The 23,538-nt window shown below is 38.4% G+C and overlaps 1 protein-coding gene across 1 annotated transcript; it reads right to left on the bottom strand.

Moving 5' to 3' along the window:
• Positions 1-1,851: 1,851 nt before the first annotated feature.
• Positions 1,852-21,637, bottom strand: LOC122313338 (GDT1-like protein 4). Its single transcript, XM_043128238.1, has 9 exons — positions 21,233-21,637; positions 21,072-21,137; positions 20,589-20,726; positions 20,025-20,123; positions 19,760-19,832; positions 18,107-18,192; positions 13,866-13,949; positions 13,524-13,583; positions 1,852-2,238 (listed from the first exon to the last, which is right to left on the bottom strand). Exons 1-9 carry the CDS (start codon positions 21,332-21,334, stop codon positions 2,050-2,052), a joined length of 897 nt encoding a protein of 298 aa, XP_042984172.1. The 5' UTR covers positions 21,335-21,637; the 3' UTR covers positions 1,852-2,049.
• Between the last annotated feature and the right edge of the window lie 1,901 nt (positions 21,638-23,538).

Here is a 23,538-nt window from a genome sequence, read left to right as displayed (position 1 = left end):
GGATTCTGCATAAAATACTCCCACCTTTCTAAGCACTCTGTGTAATCCCAGAAAGCTCCTTTACTTACTCAATCTCTCCTAGACTGTAGCTCGCCCTAGGTGGGTAACTCTTTGTCTTGTCAAAGTCACTAGTCTTTTCAACTCCTCATTCTTGCCTTGAGGATAGGTGACTTTTCTTACTCACCTATCATAAAATGGCACACACATCTCCATCTCACTCTAGGATGTGTCAGCCAAGCCCTTATAAGGTGGTTGTTTGCCCAGTTGTTGGACTAACTGCACCTTACAACACTTGTTGCTAATTTCTGAGATCCTTGAAGTATTTCTCATTTTTGCATTCCTCAAACTCCAAGAATAGTCTGTCCCCTTTTGCACTAGCTGATTCCTCACATGTATGGCCACACCAAATTGACTCTCCAACACACACACACATAATCTCTAGCATATGATATTAACTAACCTTAGGAGAATCTACAAAGAAAAAAATGATTTTGATCCATCATCATCATAAAGCTCTAAAAACATAAAATAAAATAGAAAAATAACATAAAACGTGTGCACAGCTTCATTCGTTGGTTCTGGTTAATAAAAAGTGTCCACGTTTTGAAAAATGTGCACAAGATTTTCTTCAGTATTCACTTTTACGAACTCCACTAATATAATTGGCTACATCAATTTTTGTAATATAAAATAATTTTTTTAACCAATCCCATCAATAGAGTACACAAAAAGTACGCAAAAGTGACTATATGTAACAAAACACAATTTTCTTTGATGAATGTGATCCACTTATTTATCTTGCTCTTAATTTTTAAACGTCTTCCATCCATGTACCAACATTTATAACTAATATATTGGGCTTGCGAAGCTGAATTAGATGTCTTCTTCCATGCAAATGGCGATGAGATAATTAGGGACAATCAGTGCATGCTTTTATCCAACTAGGTCATTATATATATGACCATCACATATATAGCAAATGGTTTTTTCATTTTGACTTTTATACGTTCAAATATAACACTGCAAGCTTTTTCTATCATGAATTAGAAGCCAAAACAAGGATTAAAAAAAAAATGTCACAACACACTAGTTGAGGTCAATAATAAATTGAAATCATGTTCAAGAAGCAGGAAGAGCATGATAAAATGGCTCGGGCCTAATAAATAGAATTTATAGACACCATGAACTTTAATAAATTAATAAATTCCTAATAGTTCAAAATTATAACTCCAAGGGGTTGGCCCAAGCAGCAAAGCCTCAGTCTTGGAGTATCAATCCCTTCAAAATCCAAGATTTATCACCTCATGGATGTAAACAATCTTTCGGGCCACACCCCTCTAACAATTTAACCAATTCCGTGAAGGGAAATTTCTGAGGGTGTTGTACACAGAACTAAGATTTACTCCGTATGGATGGATCCTAAGGGCCTTGCCTTAGAGAGGTTTTTCCCACATAAAAAATAATAAAATAATAAAATTTAAAAAAAAAAAAAAGTTCATAATTATCAATATGAAAGGACAATCTCAACCGACTATTAAACATTTTTTTTTGGGGGGGGGGGGGGGGGGTAGTATTAAGCATATGCATTGCACATGCCCACCATACTAGAGATCCTGTAACCTTGAACTTGACCAAAAAAGGACAACGTGACAAGGCTAGAAAGGATGTTCCTCTAAAAAAATCGGAATACTAAATGGAGAGAGAGAGAGAGAGAGAGAGAGAGATTATATAAGAACTCAATTCGAGTATATGAAAATATATCAACTTCTATGATTGTCTTATTGCAAGTGATTGATATCATATGCTATCTAGAAATAGTTAATTTTTCTATTAAGCTTAGAAACAAGAATCTGAGCATGTGAAACTAAAACACTATATAGTATATACCAGTAAATCTTATTATACAAAAAACAAGTATTTTGGAAAATTTTGGTACGAGTCCATATCAAACAAACTTTTTCTATGAATACCACACATTCGAAAAAGGAGAAAGTTTAAGTGAACATAAATGAGACTGTAAAAGAATCAGGTTAGCCTACGGTATCAGAGTTATAGGGGAGGATAGAAATAGGAAGATAATGAAAAGCCGAGGAAGAGTAACCCGCCAATGGTAGCAACAGTGCGTTGCGAGATCTTGGAAGCTAGTATGCTTCCTCCGACCACTGCCACTGAGGTACAGATGGTATGTCCTATTGTGGCACCCACAGCCACTCCAATTGCGTTTTTGTGTGTTGCCAGCTGCAGGATCAGAAGTTATTGTCAGAACATTATACATGGGATATAAATCATGGCAGTTCATTGTTCAAATCAATCTAGAAACACTAAGAATGAAAAACCTGAATATATACGGCCAGATCCTTGCATTATAAAATTTCGTAACCAAGTATATATAATCAATTCCGATCAAGATGATGCACACTTAAATGGAGGTCATTTTTACTGTTTTAACTCAATAACATTAGCGCCAAAGCACAAGTACGATCAAAGGGAATATCTATTATAGACAAGCTACATGACTTGTGAAATTAAACAAAATAATACTTCATCAATACAGTTACATAGCTTCACGCTATCATAAGGTCTAAAGAACAGAAAGAGATAGAGATCTTCTACACAGTATTGCTCCTGGCACTTGGGTGTTAAAACGCTACCTACCAATCAAGGAACCCTAGGTATCATCTACAACTCAGTCAAGGCAGCAAAGAGTCCAAATGACAGTACATTTATGCATCAATCAATGAACATTTGACTATCGAGTCGAGAAGAATAATTGCTCCACAAGATCATCATTGACTTTGAAAATCTAGAACACCAAAAACAAAGCATTTTCCAATAGCATATATCAGTGGTTGTCTTTCAATGTTGAACATCTAGCGTTCTATTATCAGACTAATGAGGCAATCCATGTCTCTTTCAAAATTTACTTAAGATGACATTTGATGTAAATAAAACTCTAATAACTGCTAAATGTCTTGAACATTACCTAAAATGAACAAGTTACAACGAAGTACCCTCATATAGTGAACTCTAAGAGGCATGGAGGCTCAGATGAGGCTAGGACATCGAAAGAGGAAAAATGACACAAGTAAAAAACGGAATTGGGTGAGAGTTTGCCAGACAGCTACTAGACGTTTGGTCAATAGCCGGAGAGTTAGCTTGAACTTTCTCATGGATCAATCAAACAAGAGACAAGACAGAGTTCACTCAAGTGAGACGAGACAAGTAAAAAAGGCATAGGGTGAGAGTTTTGCTGGACGGTTACTAGACGTTCAGTCATGTGAGAGACAAGCCAGAGAACTTTCTCAAGGATCAATCGAAGAAGAGACAAGACAAAATTCCCCCAACCTTTGCTCACGGTTTGATCACCATGAACCAGAGCGCACACACATGCACACACATTGAACCACCCCTAGCCGAGCACATCTTCATCCCTAGAACCAAGTATGATAGAAGCCCTAAAACTTAGCATGAGTGAAACCCTAAACCAAATTTGATAGGAGCCAAACCGAAAATTATACAAGTATATAATCTGAGCACGATGAGCCTTAGAACCAAACATATTATAAGCCCTAGAATCCGAGTATGTCACAAGCATAGAGTCAAGTACGTCGTATAGTTAGACGCATGAAGGCGAGTATAGTTAGAAGCATGAAACCAGCATACAATAGTACCAAGTAGGTCTAGTGATAGGAAAGGAATAGAGACAACCGAGAGACCCAAACATGAAGCACAACACTCCTAATGCCAAATGATTAGAAAATTTACATGATTGCTTAAATCATTATGGGTTTCAATGAAAGGTTTGAAGAAATGAACGAGTACCTTAAATTGCTTAAGGATCGAGGTAAGTGGCTATGATCATGTTCTTCAACACATCACTTTACTATTAAAGTCTCTTTTTCAAAAGTGTATACATATACATATGTAGTCCATGCTTTCAAGAGTATTTATGTCTTTTTTTTTTTTTTTAATTAATAAGAATTTTATTATCACAAATAGGCATAGCCTAAGTACACAGCAAGTATACAAAGGAAATACCTACTACACTGTAGAAAACAGGAAAGTTAAAACAGAAACAGATTCAGTACATTCTCATCATTCCTTACAAAGATCTTAGCCCACAAACTCAAAGTAGAAAAGAAAAAGTTTCGAAGATCTTCAAAACATCTCCCATTTCTTTCCAGCCATAGACACCACATTAAACACAAAGGAATCATTCTCCACCTGGCAGCAACATCTTTCCTCACCTCACAACCACGCCAACATGCAAGAAGCTCCACTACTTCCTTAGGCATCACCCAAAATAAACTTGTCCGACCAATAACCTCATACCACAAAGAGTTTGCCACCTCACAATGTAAAAACAGATGATTACAGATTCTCCATCCTTCTTGCACATGACACTCCAATCGGCCATACGCAAACCACCTTTTCTAAGATAATCCGTCGTCAATACTTTCCCTAGAGCAACCACCCAACTGAAGACCGCCACCTTAGTAGGTACCTTCACCCTCCAAATGCTTTTCCATGGAAATACACAGCCGGAATGACAGTTAAGCACCTTATAATAAGAACTGACTGCAAACCTGAAATTTCCAGAATAGTCCCACAATAGCCTATCCTCTCTTCCCTGCATCACTTTTGAATTATAAATCCTTCCCAAAAAATCTGAAACAACATTAACTTCCCAGTCATTTGGATTTCTAATAAAGTCAACATTCCATAAAATATTATTATCTGTACATTGAAGATAATCTGCCACAGCAACATTTTGATCCCTTGCCAGCCTGTAGAGAGATGGAAAATCTAATTTAAGAGCTGATTCCCCAAACCAAATGTCAAGCCAAAAGAGAATCCTCTTCCCTTCCCCCACCTTAAATTTAATATGTTTAGAAAACCTTTTTTTTTTTTTGATAAGTTAATATGTTTAGAAAACTTCCCCCAGCCTTTCCTAATAAACTTCCATAAACTCACCCCATACGCTCCTCTAACTTCTTTAGAACACCAATCCCCCCAGCCACTCCCATATTTAACAGCAACAACATTATTCCATAAAGTATCTCTCTCTTCATGATATCTCCAAAGCCATTTTCCAAGGAGTGCTTTATTAAACAACCTCAAATTTCTAGCCCCCAATCCTCCACAAAAAAGTGATTGACAAACCTTGTTCCAACTAACCAAATGAAACTTCTTTTCCTCCCCATAAGAAATTACGATAAATATTCTCAATTCTCCCAGCAACCCCAGCCAGCAAAGGGAAAAGTGAAAGAAAATAAGTGGGAAGATTATACAATGTACTCTTTATCAAGGTAATTCTTCCCCCTTTAGACAAATATATATTTTTCCATCCAGCCAACCTTTTCTCGATCTTCTCAATCACCCCATCCCATACCATTTGTGAGAAGCACCCAATTGAAGACCAAGATAATTCAGCAGCAGTGAAGCAATCTTACACTCCAAAATATTAGCTAAATCTGAAATATTGCCCACAGCACCCAAAGGAACAATTTCAGACTTGTTTAAGTTAATCCTTAGGCCCGAGACAGCTTCAAAACATAACAAAAATGCTCTCAAAGATCAAATATGTTCTTGGTTGGGCTCGCTGGAAATCAATGTGTGATCGGCTAAAAGAAGATGAGATAATTTAATGCTATTCCTTTCCTCATTTCCCACCTCAAAACCCGACAAGTGCCTTCCTTCAACCACCATTTCCAACATTCTACTCAACGCATCCATGACAAGGACAAAAAGAAAAGTAGATGGCGGATCGTCTTGTCTCAAACCACGTGAACTATTCAAGAACCCAACCAGAGTGCCATTCACCAAAATGGAAAATCTTGACATCGACATGCAGTGTTTGATCCACATACACCATTTCTACCCAAAACCATACCTCCCAAGCAAATACAAGAGAAAATCCCAACTAACAGGGTCATATGCTTTTTCCATGTCCAATTTAATCAGAATTCCAGATTCATTAGATTTAATTCTGCTGTCCACATATTCATTAGCAACTAAAACCAAGTCAAGAATTTGCCTCCCTCTTACAAAGGCATTTTGTGATTTCGAAATAATGTTTCCCAACACCACACTCATACGATTAGCCAACACCTTAGAGATTATCTTGTAAACCCCATTCACCAAACTTATAGGCCGAAAATCCCTCATCTCCACAGCCCCTACCTTTTTGGGAATAAGTGCTATAAAAGTAGCATTTAAACTATTCTCAAATTTCATAAAAGATATATGTATGTATAAGCCCTTTCTTTGAGAGCCATATTTTATGAACCCAATGCATGATAGAATGTTATTGTTGCATGACTGATTGTATGATTGAGTAGTATGTTGCAAGATTGTTTATGAAAAGTAAGCCAAAGGCTGTAAAGAAAAGAGAAAGAAAGTATGAAAGCATGAGGTTAAGGAAGGTATCATGAGGTTGGGACGGATGGCAACATCAAAATGCATCACTGACGGTGCACCTAGTGATGACCCATTCCTAAGGTTTCGATTCTTAAGCCAATCGCTCCGAGAAGAACCATTGTTCACAAGGGTTGCCAACCCTAACAGTGTGTAAAGGGCCATAATGATGAGGTTAAGGTAACAAAAGATTAAAGGTTAATGATGTTAGTTAAGGAAGATGAATGTTTATGCTTGAAGATGAAGAAAAAAATTTTTTTTGATAGGTAAACGGTAGTATTAATAATAATAGGCATAGCCCAAGTACACAAGATGGTATACAAGAGGTAAGACCTATCTAGATAGCTACAGTAGTCACTAGAAACTCGTGTACATTTAGGCCATTAAAGTCTATAGCTAGAGACCACAGAAATAAAGTGCTGAAAAATAAGATACAAAGCTCCTCTATTGTCCTCTCCTTGTCTTCAAAAGTTCGTTCGTTTCGCTCTTGCCAAATGCACCACATAATGCAGATAGGTACCATCTTCCACACAGCTTTGATATGTAAATCTCCCCCCGACATCGCCCAACTGGCTAATAATTCCACTACTGACTTCGGCATCACTCAGTTTAACCCTACTCGACGGAATACTTCACACCACAAGGCTCTAGCTGTCTCACAATGTAGCAGGAGATGATTCACTGACTCACCAGCTCTCTTACACATACAACACCAATCAATAATGACTACCCGCCGCTTCCGCAGATTATCGGTAGTCAAAATCTTACCCAGGGCTGCTGTCCAAATGAAGAAAAGTGATTTGGGCGGTGCTCTATTCCTCCACAATTTTCTCCATGGAAACGGAGCATTCGGTATAGCTGTAAGGGCCTTATAATAAGAGCAAACCGAGAAAATACCCTTACCCGTATGTTTCCACCACAGCTTATCTTCATGCAATCCATTCGGCTTCATAGAGTACACTAGGTTGAAAAAATCTGCGAAACTGTTTACTTCCTAATCATGTGCTGCTCTATAAAAGGTGACGTTCCAGTGGACATGGTCCCCTGAGCAAACCAAAAGGTCCGCGACCGAAGCTTCTTGGTCACAAGCCACTTGATATACACAAGGAAAAGCGTCCTTCAATGCCTCCTCCCCACACCAAATGTCCCTCCAAAAACTTATACATGTGCCTTCCCCCACCAAAAGTTTAGTATGGTTGGCAAACAAACTCCATCCTCTTCTTATTTGCTTCCAGATCCCCACTCCATACGATCCATTCCCCTCTCTAGTACACCATCCCCCCCATAGGCTGTCATATTTACTGTGAACTACTACTTTCCATAAAGCTTCCGGCTCCATATTATATCTCCAAAACCATTTCCCTAGGAGAGCCCGATTGAATTTTCTCAAGTTCTTTATCCCCAATCCTCCTGAAGAAATTGGTCTGCAAACCGTGTCCCATTTGATTAGGTGAAACTTGAATTCATCCCCCAAACCACTCCAAAGGAAATCGCGATACAGTTTTTCAATCCTTGCCGCCACCGAAGCTGGAATTGTAAACAAAGACAGAAAATAAGTGGATAAGTTAGAAAGAGTACTCTTTATCAGGGTCACTCGGCCTCCTTTCGACAAGTACAGTCTCTTCCATCCAGCCAATCTTCTCTCTATTTTCTCGATAACTATATCTCATATAGCTATGGCTCGTGAAGCCGCCCCCAACGGTAAACCCAAATATGTCATAGGAAGAGTGGCTACCTTACACCCCAGCGTGTTAGCCAACTGTCGAGATCTACTCACATTCCCAACTGGTACTAATTCTGATTTATCAAAATTTACTCTCAAACCTGATGCTACTTCAAAGCATAACAGCAACGCTTTCAGAGTTCTAAGTTGTTCTTGTTCAGCCTCACAGAAAATTAAAGTATCATCAGCAAAAAGTAAATGAGAGATCGAGATAATGCCCCTATTCAGATCACCCACAGAAAAACCAGCCAACAAACCATTGGTAACTAGAGCCATTAACATCCTACTCAGGGCCTCCATGATGATAACAAAGAGAATTGGGGATAGCGGATCCCCTTGTCTTAGACCTCTCGAGCTGTTAAAAAAACCTTCTGGACTGCCATTAATCAAAATTGAGAATCTTGCTGTTCAAATGCACCATCTAATCCACCTACACCATTTTTCCCCAAATCCACACCTCCTCAGTAGATAAATAAGAAAGTCCCAATTTACATGATCATATGCCTTTTCCATGTCTAATTTATAAATAATCCCTGCCATACCGGATTTTAATCTACTATCCAAGCATTCATTGGCTATTAATACCAAATCCAGAATTTGACGACCCCTGACAAAGGCATTTTGTGGCTTTGAGATTATCTTACCAATGGACTCTCCCAACCTGTTTGCTAGTACCTTTGAAATAATTTTATAGACCCCGTTAATGAGGCTAACGGGCCTATAATCCTTCACTTCCACGGCCTCGGTCTTCTTCGGAATTAATGCAATAAAAGTCGTATTCAAACTTTTCTAAAATTTCCCATACGAGAATAATTCCTGGAAGACATTCAACAAATCCTCTTTTATCACCTCCCAACAAGTGTAGAAGAACCCCATCGAAAAACCATCTAGTCCTGGCGCTTTGTCTTTCCCCATTCGTATGATCACTTCGTATATCTCCTCTTCCCGAACGCTCTTTCCAACCTTGCTGCTGTCTGTGGCTCAATGGAATCAAAAACAAGACCATCCAATCTAGGCCTCCATCCCTCCCTTTCTGTAAATAGTTGTTCATAAAAATTCAGCACGTGTTCCCGTATCACAGGGGCCTCAGTACACTCTCTACCATTTATATTCAGCATCTCAATGGTATTATTCCTCCTATGAGAGTTTGCCACTCTATGAAAAAATTTTGTACTTCTATCCCCTTCTTTTAACCACAAAGCTCTTGATTTTTGTTGCCAAGATATCTCTTCACAAGATAATACCCTTTCCAGCTCTAAAGTCAATTCTGTCTTTCTTGATCTTTCCTCTACGGTGAGAGCTCGACCTTCATTGATCCTATCAAGCACCTGTAACTCTCCCATCATGTCTTTCTTTTGCTCCCCTAGATCCCCAAAAGATTGGGAATTCCACAGTTTTAAATCTTCCTTTAAAGCCTTTAGTTTGCCTGCAAGTATATGGGAGGGAGTGCCATTAAACTGATAAGAGGACCACCAGCGCCTTACCCTATCCACAAAACCGTCGCTTTTAAGCCACATGTTTTCAAACTTGAAGTACCTATGCCCACTTTGAATGCCTCCGCCATCCAGTAGAATTGGAAAGTGATCTGAGCATAGACGCGGCAATCTTCTCTGACAAACCTCTGGATATTGACATTCCCATTCTGGCAATATTAAGAATCTATCCAACCGTGACCATGTCTGACTATTGGACCAAGTAAATGGGCCACCGATAAGTGGTAAGTCCACCAAATTCAACTCAAAGATGCAATCAGAAAACTCTGTCATGGCTGGACGTATACGACTATCCCCCGATCTTTCACTTGGGAACCTTGTGATGTTAAAGTCCCCTCCTATGCACCACGGGAGATCCCACCAGCTGTGTACCCCCGCAATTTCTTCCCAGAGTTGATGTCTGATGTTATCAACATTCGGTCCATAAATTCCTGCAAAAGCCCACAAAAAATTATCTTCCACCATCTTAAGAGAGACGGCCACCGTATATTCCCCTATGAACTCCTCCCTCTTCATCATCACCCTTTGTCCCACATCACAAGAATACCCCCCGAAGCCCCATTCGAAGCCAAATAGACCCAGTCTACGTATGGGCAATGCCATACACTTCTCACTATTTTTCTGGTTACCAGTTTCAGCTTGGTCTCTTGTAAACATACAATATCCACCCGCCATTCTCGTAGCAAGTTTTTTATGCGAGCGCTTATTATTCTCATTTAGCCCCCGAACATTCCACGACACTATTTTTGGCTTCATAAAGAAACAAACGTACCCTTCCCTTTGACCCTATCACGGCTTGAACTACCCTCATTCAAGGACCAAACCAATCTCTTAAGCTCCCTTCGTTTCTTGGCTCCTTTATTTTTAGAATGCGAGTGGCCCACCTCTATGGCGGTGAGAAGAGTCAAAAACTGTTCTTCATAGCCTACACACTTCATGCCCACTATCTGTTGAATGTCTTTAACCTTATTGAATACCCAATCCGACATCTCACACTCATTTGGTAGAAGACAGTCTAAAGGAAATGGACTCTTGTCCCCTTGCCCTTCACACTGATTATGGCCTTCCCATTCCACCATTGTGTTCACTATCTCCACTCCATCAGAGGTGGTTTCAGATGCAATACCAGGTATCTCCCTTAAGGTCATCGGCTGATTTAATTCTTGAGAATCAGGGACCATTATTATTTGATCACTTAGAGCCGTAGGATCCTCCCTTAAGATCTCCGAACTGTTCTGTCCCCCAACAGCAAGTGGAAAAGCTCTCGGGAGACGATGTTTTTCGCTTTCCTCCAAGTTCTCTTCATTCCGTTCGAATCCGTGTTCTAAGAGAAGGTCTAGGTGTTCTCCCTCTGAGCCATGTAACTCCCTTTGAGAGAAATACTCCACCATATTACCTATCGGTATGTTCTGTGCGTAAATATCTGGGAAAAGGACCATCGGAGGCTGAATCTCCTCTTTTTCCTCCACACGATGCGGTAAAATCTGCTCCACCCTTCTCGCCGGCGATGTCTGTGATGCCGGCAAAACTTTCGCCATCATTATCTGTTCGGCCTGAGTTTGGGTTGACGTAAACTTCTGTGCTGCCGACATAGAGGGGTCGGGTCTCTGGTTTCGAATCCTCCAGGTTTTTTGAGGTATCGGCCCATGAGATGAGGCCGGGTCATAAGGGTTCCTGACAGGGCCTTTACCCGCAGGTCCCTTGCTACCAAGATTAAAAGGCCTCGTGGCCCTAGACTCCTCCCCCTCCAGGCCCATATCCGGCCCAATATAAGCCTGCCCCATTTCCTTCTTTAATAAGAACTCTATTTTCCTATGCAAGTCTAAAATCTGCGTTTTTGCTTCCCACAACAACTTCAACGTTTCCCCTTCAAACACGCCACCTAGCTGTCTGCTACTACTCTGCCCCTGAACCACGCACGTCTCTTTGTCAGGGACCTGACCCAACGCCATACCTTCATTGTCAGTTTGCTCCTTCGGCTGCTCCACCATCAGTGCCTCCTTGTAGGACAGAGGCTGTGACTGCACCAACCACTGCTTGACTATCGTCTTCTTCCTACGGTCCCCAGTTTGCACTTTTCTCCTTTCATCAACAAAATCCCACAGCGCCTCCCCCATCTTATTCCACCCACTTCCCTCTTCCTCTGGTATGAATATGAAGTTCCTCCTCCCACCAACTCCATACTCTACCACTGCCAGATAACGACCTCTCGAATTTGAACACCGTTGAGCAATGAAACTACTGCTGCCTTCCCTTTTTGAGGTATAAAATTCCTTTTGATCTGCCTTTGAACAGATCGCCATGGCCTTTGCCAACCACTGCACCGCTGATGGACCCAGAGCTATCTTTGCCACCATCCTCCAAGATTTTTCTGTGATAACCACCCTGCCCCCCTCCTTTACGAGAGTGTAGCATTTTGAATCAATCACAACCTCCTTACACCATTGCATAGCGTATAACAAGAACCTAACTAAGCACCGCCGTGAGAACCGTCGTTAACTACCCCAACTAAAGAAACTAAATAAAGCTAACCATCACGGGAGAGAAAGCATTAAGAAACTGAATGTTTCTTAATGCTTTACAGTTGATGTTTTATGTATGATTATGCTTGTTTTCAAAAGAACAATGTTTTAAAAGAAAACCCTATGTTTATACCATGTTTACTGCATGATGTGGTTCTTACTAAGTATTCGACTCATTTTAGTTGTTTTTAAATGTTTTCCCACCCCAGGTGAGGAAGAGTTAGGGGATGCTGCTGGCAAGGATGTAGTCCAAGAGGTTGACATTGGCAATGAGGCTTGAGCTTAAGAATGAAAATTTGGATTCTTATCTTTACTAGTATATGAATTATGCTTCCACAATGCTTAGCACTAGTTAAACTATTATATTTAAATAAGTGCTATGGAACAAGATGTTTATTTTGAGAGATTTCTTTTAATCAAGTTTTCAGTGAGGATTTTGATTATGGAATCTTTTATGCATGGTGCAGAAAATGAATGTTTTAACATCAGTGCACCCGGTTTCCTCTAGCTCAACAAGCCATAGAGGGTGGGGTGTCACAGACATCTCGGTCAAGCAAAAATGATTGGAGAATGGTTTAATTTTTTAAAAATTTGATTTTAGCTGGGAGTTTGATTTGAAATTGGATTGTAATTATTATTTTGTATTGTGTCTTATTTTGCACGGCCAGATTATTTTTTATTCAGGTTTTTATAGATTTTAGAAGCTCTTAAGAGTTTTCTTTATGAGTCTACCTACAGCCAAGATGTGGAGTACAACAAAGTTGTACATCCTTCAATGAGCGATTGACAGATCAGTGTGTGGTTGACTCATAAAATTTCCAAGATGCACTGAATTACTTTTCAAGCAATCAGTGAAATTTAGAAATAATCAATCATGTATGGAAGCACACGTCGTGTTTAATACACAAGCAAACAACAACTAAAAAGAAAGCTTTGTTTCCTCTTTATACCCTTTTCAGGTCAGGCATTGTCAATAAGAGATAGTGGGATCACATAAATATTTTAGCAAGGTCCACAGGTTCTGTTGAAGAAAAAACATCAACTTTAATATACAGCTTTCCTACATTATAATTGTCCTCAACAATACCTTACTTAGTAAGAATAACCCATTATCTAACACCAAGAATCCAAATAAAATCTTGAAACCAAATTCAAAGAGAATAACAACAGAGGCTATGTGAAGTGAAGCATCAAATATATGAACCCCAAATAGGTCCGCACAAGTGAAAGAAGAAAAATATAGGAAATAACCATATATGGAATAAAGATGAAGAAATTCAATTCATTCATGAAGTACAGACACCCTGAAGCAAAGTAAAGTGAGCCACAACAAACTACGTGGAAAAAAGAAACCAGGAATATGCTTACAGCAATTGTCGCTATCTGGCTACGGTCCCCCCACTCTGCTAGAAATGTTAATACAAATGACTGCAAAGATTAAAACGGAATTTGTTTTTCTTCAGATATGATTGTTAAAATAAGCCTCAAAACAAATAAGTCATAAAGGAGTCAGTATTGGATATACTCCACGATATCACAGATAATAGAACTATAGAGCATGTCTAGTTTATTTACCCCTTCTGGTATAAGTATCACACATAATTTATATGTGCTGCAAATGAAGACTTAATAAACAAAGAAGGAAAATAATCGTCACTTCTAGCATTTTGAATGTTAAAAAGAAATAAGAATCATGTGTACACGGCATACCTCCAAAAATATTGGTGTACAGAATCTGGAAAAGGCACGACGGAATGTTGTTTTTCCTTGTCCAGTCTCAAGTTTCTCTTCCACCTAGATACAAGGAAAAACCAAATTTCAGAGCAAAGACAGTAGCAATCCACAAAAATAGAACTAAAGAAGTTGCAATTGCAGGACAGCACATGCTATTTAGAGCAACATCCTTCAATCACTGCCAATAAATTAGAATGTATATAAGAGAGTTGAAAAAATAACAGAACTTTAAAAAAAATGAATCTATGGGTGTGTTCCAACCCAATCAGCTCAGAAAAATTCTTTCCATCTTCAATGAAAGTTCAGAAACAAAAACCACTTTTGTCTCCAACTCCACTCACTTTTGGAGCCAATCCAATCCAGATCCTTTTATTTGGAAGTAAGAAATAACACCACTACAAGCCTCAGATACTCAATAAAACACCAACCATTTACAACTCTAAAGGTGTCGACATCCCTTCAACCAACACAAGCCCACTTTGACAAACACCCCATATCTTCGGCCATCCACACCCATACATCCATTTAATTGGCAGTGTACAACAATTGAATCTACAGAAGCATTGCACCATAGATCTCAAATGGTGAAAGCTGTGGGAGAAAGGGGTTGACATAGATCTCAAGTTTGGGAAACCTCTCAGACAGATCTGGCCATCTGTGGTTTATATATATAGAAAGCCTTACAAAGATTCAGATTACCATCGAGCCCAAGTACATACAAGAAAGAAAGTGTGATTTTGTGCCCCCCAAAAAACTGCCCATAAAAGTTACAAGAAAGACAATTGCAATCAAGCGACACGAAAAAAAGGGGGTGCTTTTTTTTTCCCTAGGAAGGTGTAAAAGTTTTTCCTGGCAGTTCAAAAGACTATTGGAAAGCCAATGAAAAAAAGAATTAAATGGTTGTATTGGGAAGCTAATTAAAGTGACTTTCTATTGGGAAGGAAATTCTGCTAGTCCCAAAAGCATTGTGAAAAAATTTAAGTATATACTTTAGTCTTTGGGGGTATGCACCCTCTAGGTCTGAGATTCAGACTGTGAGAACTGCACTCATCGTAGATGGGAACACCCTGAGTGGTAGCACCTTATGTCTCGAGATCATGCACATACTCTATATATAGACCCTAAATTCAGCACACACACTTCATTCCTCTCATTGGTACCGCACACCCCTTGCTCTCTCTCTCTCTCTCCACAATTCAAGTGACACCCTACCCACTTCACAAGCAACATATTCGGCCACCACCACGAAGCACTCCCACACCATGCACCACCCTACTCCATAGGTAAGTTTCTCTTGTATTTTCTCACACCATCACAAACACATGCATGTCACTGGTTAGCCACCCCTACCTGAGCACTTACACACTTGGGTCACAGGTTGAGCACCAAATACAAAAGCACGCACACATGTCACGGGATTAAACAACCCTATACCCAAGCACATCATCATCATGGCCCTCAATCACACTCATTGCATGTCCCAACCGAGCATGTTAGAGCACCCCAAGAACCGACCATAAGTCGAGGAATTAGGGTTTTTAAACCCTAAAGCTCTCGGCTTCCCCATCCATGTAAGGTCTCAATTTTCCCTTGGATGAGCTCCCACTCCACTAGAAGCACTAAAACCCTAAGCTTAATATGATATATTAGATAGAAAGTCCCATGAACCCTAAACCGAGCATGTATTGCTCGGCTAAGCCCTAAACTAAGAATGATAGAAGCTAAACTGAGCATGATGCAAACCTTTAACCGAGCATTTCATGAGCATAAAGCCAAGTATGTCACATAGTTAGAAACCCTATGCCAAGTATATTATGAGCATGAAACCGAGTATGCCATAGCATAGAGTCAAGTAGGCATAGTGAATGTCTCAAACTGATGATTATGGGATGTGGATGTTGAATTGTAGGTTGTTTGGCAAATTGGGGTATTACAGATGGAATTGGGGTATAATCCAAGTTGACCTGGGTAAAAATTTGATTTTAAGGGAAACTCTATTGGAGTCGTTGTGACTGTCCAAATTGGGACATGGTAGGAAAATCTAATGTTTGTTTAATACATGTCTTGGCTAATGAGAGGAAATTTGGGTTTTAATAATGGCTAGCATGTCACCTTTGAGTTAAGCGAACGTACTCGAAAGAAATAGAATTGGATATATGGGTCTTGATAAATCCGGGTCATGGGCAAATTGGCCTTTAAATGTATTTAATGTATTATGGACCACTAGAGTGTGTTACAGGATTTTTGCTATGATCTATTTAATTCTTAAAAGTACTAGCTAGTTCTGTTAACTCGTAGATTGTGTTAATTATGTTTAGGTGTTGATTGATTTTCGCTTGATTCTATCGTGAGGCAGTTCAAAGATCAAGTTCAGGTAAGCGATGCTCCTATGCCAAACTTCGCCCAAAAGCTAACAGAGATCGATTTTGAGAAACTTGCATATTCTGTGATTTAAAACTACTTGGGTTATTCTATGCATTATTCTCTGTACTTGACCATTGAAATGAGATTTTTGTCATGACTAGTGTAGATATGAAATTTTTGTACTCTATTTCTCAACTGCATAAAATATGAATGACTTCTGAAAATTTTTATGTGATTATATGATATTATCTATTCAGTACATTCTGGTTCCGAGCCCTGCCACAGGTAATAATCGAGGCACTCATTTTGTTAATAGCCCTACCATAGGTAATAACTGTGGTCTGTTCTATTTCTAGCCTTGCCATGGGTATAAAATGAGGCCTCTGTTCTGAGTGCACTTACTTTGGAGACAAATTGGATTTTGTTTCTGCTTCGCTAACTGTAGATATGCACAACCTTGCCAAGGGAGTAAACATGACCTCTGATCCTGTTTATAATTCTGATGTTGTTCCAATTATCCTTTTGTCGATGCTCTTTGTCTATATTTTTACTATTAAATGCACATGAAATATTGCTCTGTTATTTTTTATACCTTGTTTTGTTCTACATCCTACAACTAGCTTGTGTTTCCGCACTATAAGGGTTTGATGCTTACTGAGTCGGTGGACTAACCCGTTTACTTTTATATTTTTCAGATGAAAATTGAAATAGATGGCTCAAGGCAAGATAAGAAGAGAGTAGTAAAATAAAGTACCAAGTGGCACTAGTGGATTTGCCAAGTTTAAGAGAGAATTGCAACTTATGTTTCATGGAAAGATTTTTTTGTGAGATGATGAGATTATTGTATAAAGGATTTGTATTGTAGTTCTTGTTAAATATGGTTGAAAGAGTCACCCCTGAGCACGGGCCGTGACATTGGCATTCCTCATATTAATAATGGATTCACAATTTGGTATTCCACCAATCCTAATTTGTACCCCAACCTGACTCTTGTTGGAGGGAGAGAAAACCTACCACTACCCAAGCTGACACGTCATGTGGGAAATGTCAGGGCTGGTTAAAAAATTGGATCTGTGGAAAGATCTGAATCATAAGAGCTGAACCCAGCATCTCTTGAAAGTCAACGTATATTTGGGCATTTTGCAAGAGAAACATCGACAAAAAAAACAAAACTAAATTCAATATCATTAGATGGCTCAATGGTCCTTTGTGCATATGTCAAAATCAATGCATGGAGGTAACTGCTACAGCCCTCTTCACTTGGCAGTAACTTTACAAAAATGCATAAAATATAAGCATAGCATAAGTGGAAAAAGTGCTACTATACATGACACTATTGTGGAGTTTAATTTATATCCAGCATATACTCTTAAGTACTAATGATGTAAACGGGATGGGATCCAATGGTGAAGTGCTGATGGAACCAAATAACACATGGGTCTGTCGAGGAAAAGCTTGCAAATCTGGTAGCTCTGCAAGGCGGTTAAGATCTATCCCAACTAACATATTTGATGCAGATTGGCATCATCTGTTCACATTCCCAAGTTATTTTCACATACCACAATCCTAACAGTTTCTCTTTTCTTTTCTTTTTTTATGAGTAATCAGACTTTATTAATAAAGACAGGTATAGCCCAAGCACACCAATCGTATATTTCATTCAATTATGAAATATATACTTCATTCAATTATGATAGACATAAAAACAAACATGAAAGAATTTACTATGCAGGTAGACTTATTAGTACCATTTTCATATAGACATCCATAAATTTTGAAAGTGGTATCAGATGCCCGAATGGAAGATAATATACACAAATTTAAAGGTAGATTTGAATTCATGAACTACATACTTCTTCCATCTCTTTCTTCTGAGAAGCTTTTGAATCTGATCTCCAGGCAATGTAAAGTAAACGCAACCCAAAAAATGCGTACAGAACTGCATATAAAAACAATACAGAAATCTTATGTTCATTTAACCTATTCATTTTTTTTATAACCTCATTCATATGCAAAAAAGTGTTATCCACCACCTGTCACATATTGTTTATCCTCTATTCCATTTTAATTGTGCTAAAATGCTATGCATTTAAATCCACACATTATGCAATTGCTAGACTTCAATGGACTAAGTTTTCATGATTTCATTGCATCTTTTTCTATTTCTCATTAGGTGTTTCTCCTGTATACATCCTCTGTAATGGGGCTAGGCCTTTTGTTTTCATCAATGAAATTATCAATTTCTTATAAAAAAAAAAAAAATGGGCACAAATTAAAGACCTGTATCAACTTAGCCTTTAATTTATTTGAGAAGTCAAATATGGGGTTCATTTGTTGATTCATGTTTAAATTAAGGAGAGTAATTTTGGAACTAGAAAACCTTTATTTGAAAGAAAAGAATGGTGTCCACTTAAAAGCAATGTTGACGTCCCCTAAAGATAAAAATTAACTATTTTCTAGAAGGACAAACAATATGGAACAGCACGAGTAATTTCATAGAAAAATAACCACTATTTAAAAGTTCAATACAAATCCAAGAGTTGGAAGAGGGAACGAAAAATTCAAAGGTTCAATCACAACTTAGTAGAGATACAAGAAAGACAGTACAACATAACAGTTTGATACAGTGATTTGAGCTCTTTTATGCAATTATACAGTGATTTGAGCTCTTAGCAAGGACATACTGTAATCCATCAAGACAAAGTATCAATAACTTCAATTCAGGTGGAATAGCCCAGCACCAAATTTTTTCAAAGGGGATCTTTGGATGTAAGATTCTTTTGAAAATTACTGAGACTTTTGATAAAAAAAAATTTTAAAATAAGTTTTATGCGGTTTTATGAAAGTGGTAGACCCATCAAAACTCTATATGGATTAAGAAATTTTTTTAGAGGTTTTATTGGGGATTGAAAAGGTGGTTGGGTTGTTTTGGTTTTTGTTTGTTACAAAATTTATGGTAAGAAGTTTTGATGTTTGAGATTGTTTTGATGTAAAGATGTTTGGATTGAGAGGAAAATTTTGAAAAAAAAAAAATTACAAAAACTCTTTGGTCCCAAATATAACCTAAGCCTTTGGAGTTCAATAGGCAATAGTAACCAGGAACAAACCTCATCAAAACTGGCATGTATGGCTTGTACTCAGGAAACACTTATTTTGGATGCAGATTAACTTCTTCATATCATTATCCGAGAGCTATTGCCAGATTATTGAACATTGATTTGATATTTCCATATAATCACAAGTAATTTTTAAGTCAACACTGCTAGACTACTGTCAATTTTCTGCATGCTTCACTATCTATGAGTAATGTGCAAGGGAGGACAGAATCAATTAAACAGGCGGCAAAAAATAAAAAAGCAAAAATAGAGACTCATTAAAAAAAAAGAAAAAAAAATAAAAAGAAAAAACTATATAAGCACGTATAGCATTTCGGATAATCAATGTAATAAATGTGAGGTTTCAAAATGGAGGAAAACAAACACAAAAGAAGAAAACAATACATATACCTGTAGCTGCGCTATTGGTATGCTTCCTGGATATTAAATTTGGCACAATCCTACCAAGCCCAGTGGATAGCACCTAAATGACATGTACAACCTTTTCAATATTGATAGCAATAGGACAAAAGAGCACTTAGCAGAGCATTGTAGTTACTGGAACAATTCCCTTACAGAACCAATAAATGCATAACACCATCAGAACAGCATAAAAAGAGCAAGGGGCAAAAGAAATTATTCCAGTATTGCAATCAAAGAAACTAAGCCAACTTACTGTCATTACAACCAAGGCAGTGAGCGCACCAGATAAAACAATTGACTTGGGGTGACGCATTGCCATCAGAGCTGCTATTATAAATGTCTCATCTCCAATCTATCAGCAAAATTGTCAGTTAAAGAGGAAAAAATCATCAAGTCAATGAACAGAAATCCCATAAAGAAAGCAGCGTCTATGATATAGCCAGCACCAAAAATCAGGCTTAGTCAATTATTTGTTAATGTGACTCAGTCTGCCATTTTCATGCTCTTACTGTCTGGAAATTTTATTTTATTTTTTGATAGGCACCGGGTGTCCAGGAACAGCATCCTGACTAATCCCACAAGTGCACCTCAAGTAATTCAAGGGGAAAGTCCCACAGTCCGATAGCCCCTATAGATTGCACCCAAGGGTATTTGAACCTTAGACCTAGGGGGAGCATATCCCCAAGCCGAAGGCCTTTACCACTAGTGCCAACCCCTAGGGGTTTGTCTGGAAAGAGAATAAAAATGAAAATGAGAGCTTATAGATAAGTTTTGCCTAAACCTTTGCTAAACAACGCAAGGAACTGAGTGCACCAACCTCACTGACAAGAATCATTGACAAACTAGCTAAAAAGGCATCGAACATTCCAAGCCCTTCAGAGTCCAAGCGGAGACCGACGCCAACAGAATCCATGATAGCCTTGTCCCCAATATTCTTGAGGTCACTCAAATTGATCTGTACACACATTAATTCTTTTTTATAAGTACAAAAAATGCTATTTGGAAGCCTTCAAACTTCTAACGTGGACTTTTCTTTTCTTTTTCTACATAAATTATCTAATTTCTTTTGCATCACTTAATAACAAAAACACTAATTTTTTTTTTATTTATAAGTAACAAAAACACTACTTTGCCTCGGTTCTCCCCGTCAAAATAACCAAAATTTAAATATTCACTCAAAGGAATATAAAGTCCAGAATTCAGATATTGTGCATATAGTAAAATTTTCATTATGTTGTTTCTCGTCAAGCTTCTCAGCAGCCAAACAGTATATTAGAGAGAGAGAGAGATGTGAGAGTACCTTGCTACGGCGGCCCAGATCTTCGGATCCACTAGATTTCTCCTTCTCAGTTCCAAACACAGATTCCTATGTTAGACCAAAGACAACAAAATTAAGTAACACAAACTCGTAAATACATCTATACATATACATATATGTCGAGAGAGAGATAAAGGAGAGACCTGCGCAGAGACCGGGTGGGCAACCCATAAGACGAAGGCGGTGAAGAGAATGAGTAAGAAGAGAGAGGGAATAGTGATTCTAGGGTACGAGCGCAAATCCATGACAATACGTTTTTCCAGAAGCTCTGCTTCCCCCCGTTTTTTTTTCTTGGAGAAAATTTTAGATCTGTGTTCTGAGAGAGAGAGAGAGATCAAAATGGATCGTGCAACTCCGCTCTCTCCTCTTTCTCCAGCTGAAATTGAACGCAAAGCTTTTGCTTTGACTTACCCGTCGAGATATGAGAGAGATCCTGCGAAGATCTCCCAAAGGTGAAGTAGAAAGACGTTCGAATATAAAATAAAATAAAAAAATTTTAAAAATAAAAAAATCTTGCAGCGGTGCTATAAAGTGACTATTTTTTTCAAGGGACTTTCCTATTGAAAATTTTTAGGCCTCGTTTGGTAAGAAATATGAAACAGATGAGATGGAATAATCTGTACGGTTAAACATTCTCACGTATTCAAACGAAATGTCAAACATAAAACATCTTATCCCACTAGGCTATGTTTGTTGATACACTACTAATATTTATAAATAATTTATTAATATTCACAAATTATTCACTATTTTTTATTACTATTTACTATTATTTACTATTGAGAAAGACTAAATAACAGAGGTGCAAAAGCCATATTTACACCATCCACTCATAATTTGACATGTGTTTCTCACCAAGTTTACAGTACATTTGAGTATATGAAAATAAATCTTGTGAGACCCATTTCTCCCTCCCGGGTCAATCCCTCTCTCCTTATCTACTAGCCAGATCAAACCATTTCTTTAGATCTCATTTTCACTCTCTCTCCCTTAACTCAGAATCTCATTAAATCAAAACCTTTCACCTCCATTCTAACTTCCGTTTGGGAATTTAGTAAAGAATTTTAGATCTTTATTTGGTTTTTTTCCCATAGAAATTACTGCAAGATCCGATCTTTCATACTAAATTTATCAAGAACTTAATACCCAACCACTCTTACTATTTTTCCAAGGGTTTTGATCCAAACCTATTAGGAAAGGGTCTTAACTCACTCCTACACTGTTGTTTCATCAAGTTATTTTGGCTTAATGATTTAGGGTTTCAAAAAGGATAAATTAGAATTTCGAAAAGAGGAAGAAGGGAGAAGAGAAGAGAAGAGAGAGAGAGAGCTTCTTTCGGGGGAGCTAAGGTGGGGAGATAAGGGAGAAGAGAGAGAGAAGGGAGGAGAAGAAAGGGAGAATGGGAGAGCCTTCTATCAGGGACGAGGAGAGAAGGAATTAACCAAACCATACCCATAAATTCCTCCACTAAATTGCATACATGGGATTAGGCCTGTGCAGATGACCCGGCACCCTCAGTGGCCCAACCCAACCCATCAAATGACGGGTTACTAATAATCAGTTCACCAATCAGATCGAGTATAAAGGGTTTGTCTTTTTGTGTCAAACAGACCGACTACCAAGTATAAACTTCTTATTTAGCTCAAACCCTAGCCTCCAAGGTTGCCATGGATGAGGTGGCAATTATGCATCTAGGCCACGAGATCTCACAAGGCCTTGTAGTAGTGCATGTGGGCAGTGATGTCGATGACAAGGTTGAAGGAGGAAGATGAGTGAGCGAAGGCCATGGATTCTTCTGCTCTTGGGTTCTTTGTTACTGCCCTCGATGCCTTCAAATCCCAAATCAATTTCGGCTAAAATGTTAGTGTCTTGGCTACTAACTAGTCTATTGAAACAAACTAAAAAGCTTGACAGCTGAAAAAGTTTTCAAGTTATTTGGCCGGCTTTTTGGTTCTATTATATAAATGGAGTTGTTTGTTTAGGTTTTTAAAAAAACAAAAAATAGAGCCTTTCCTACCTGGAAAGAATATGAATATAGAGATGAGAAAGAAGATGAACATCAAAACAAACATTCCCACCTAGGTCTCAAAGGAACAGAGAATGAGTTTCATAAAGTAATCTTGCGATGGTGGTGGGGGCAGCATGGTGGAGAGGGAGTGATGGATCAATTTTGTTTTGATGGGTCTCGAAGGAGCATAAAATGAGTCTCGTTGGGAAACTTTCAAGTTGTTTTTTTTAAAGATCAGTCAGATCATATGGGTTCGACTCGATTTTGTTTTAACGGGTTGGTTTGGATCAAGTTGGGGTCTTAAACATAGATGCTCGGGTCGGGTTGGGCACAAACCCGGTAACTACAGCTCGAGTCGCAAGCCTATGTGGGATGTTATGATTAGAGGGTGTAAAACCATATTTTACACCAAATCTATTTTGAAAATATTCTCTTCACTAT

The sequence above is a fragment of the Carya illinoinensis genome, chromosome 1 (genome assembly GCF_018687715.1).
Source record: "Carya illinoinensis cultivar Pawnee chromosome 1, C.illinoinensisPawnee_v1, whole genome shotgun sequence".
Classification (NCBI taxonomy): Eukaryota; Viridiplantae; Streptophyta; class Magnoliopsida; order Fagales; family Juglandaceae; genus Carya; species Carya illinoinensis.
Note: the sequence above shows the minus strand (reverse complement) of the source record. Positions and strands in the feature narration are given on the sequence as shown.

What these genes read in the sequence shown, in the direction of transcription:
- LOC122313338 (XM_043128238.1), bottom strand. Translation starts at nt 21,334, where the DNA reads ATGGATTTGCGCTCGTACCCTAGAATCACTATTCCCTCTCTCTTCTTA. An exon ending in AGAAGAAAGAGATGGAAGAA is followed by an intron (nt 13,950 to 18,106) that starts GTATGTAGTTCA and finishes CCTTGTATCTAG; the next exon opens with GTGGAAGAGAAACTTGAGAC. An exon ending in GTACACCAATATTTTTGGAG is followed by an intron (nt 13,584 to 13,865) that starts GTATGCCGTGTA and finishes TAATCTTTGCAG; the next exon opens with TCATTTGTATTAACATTTCT.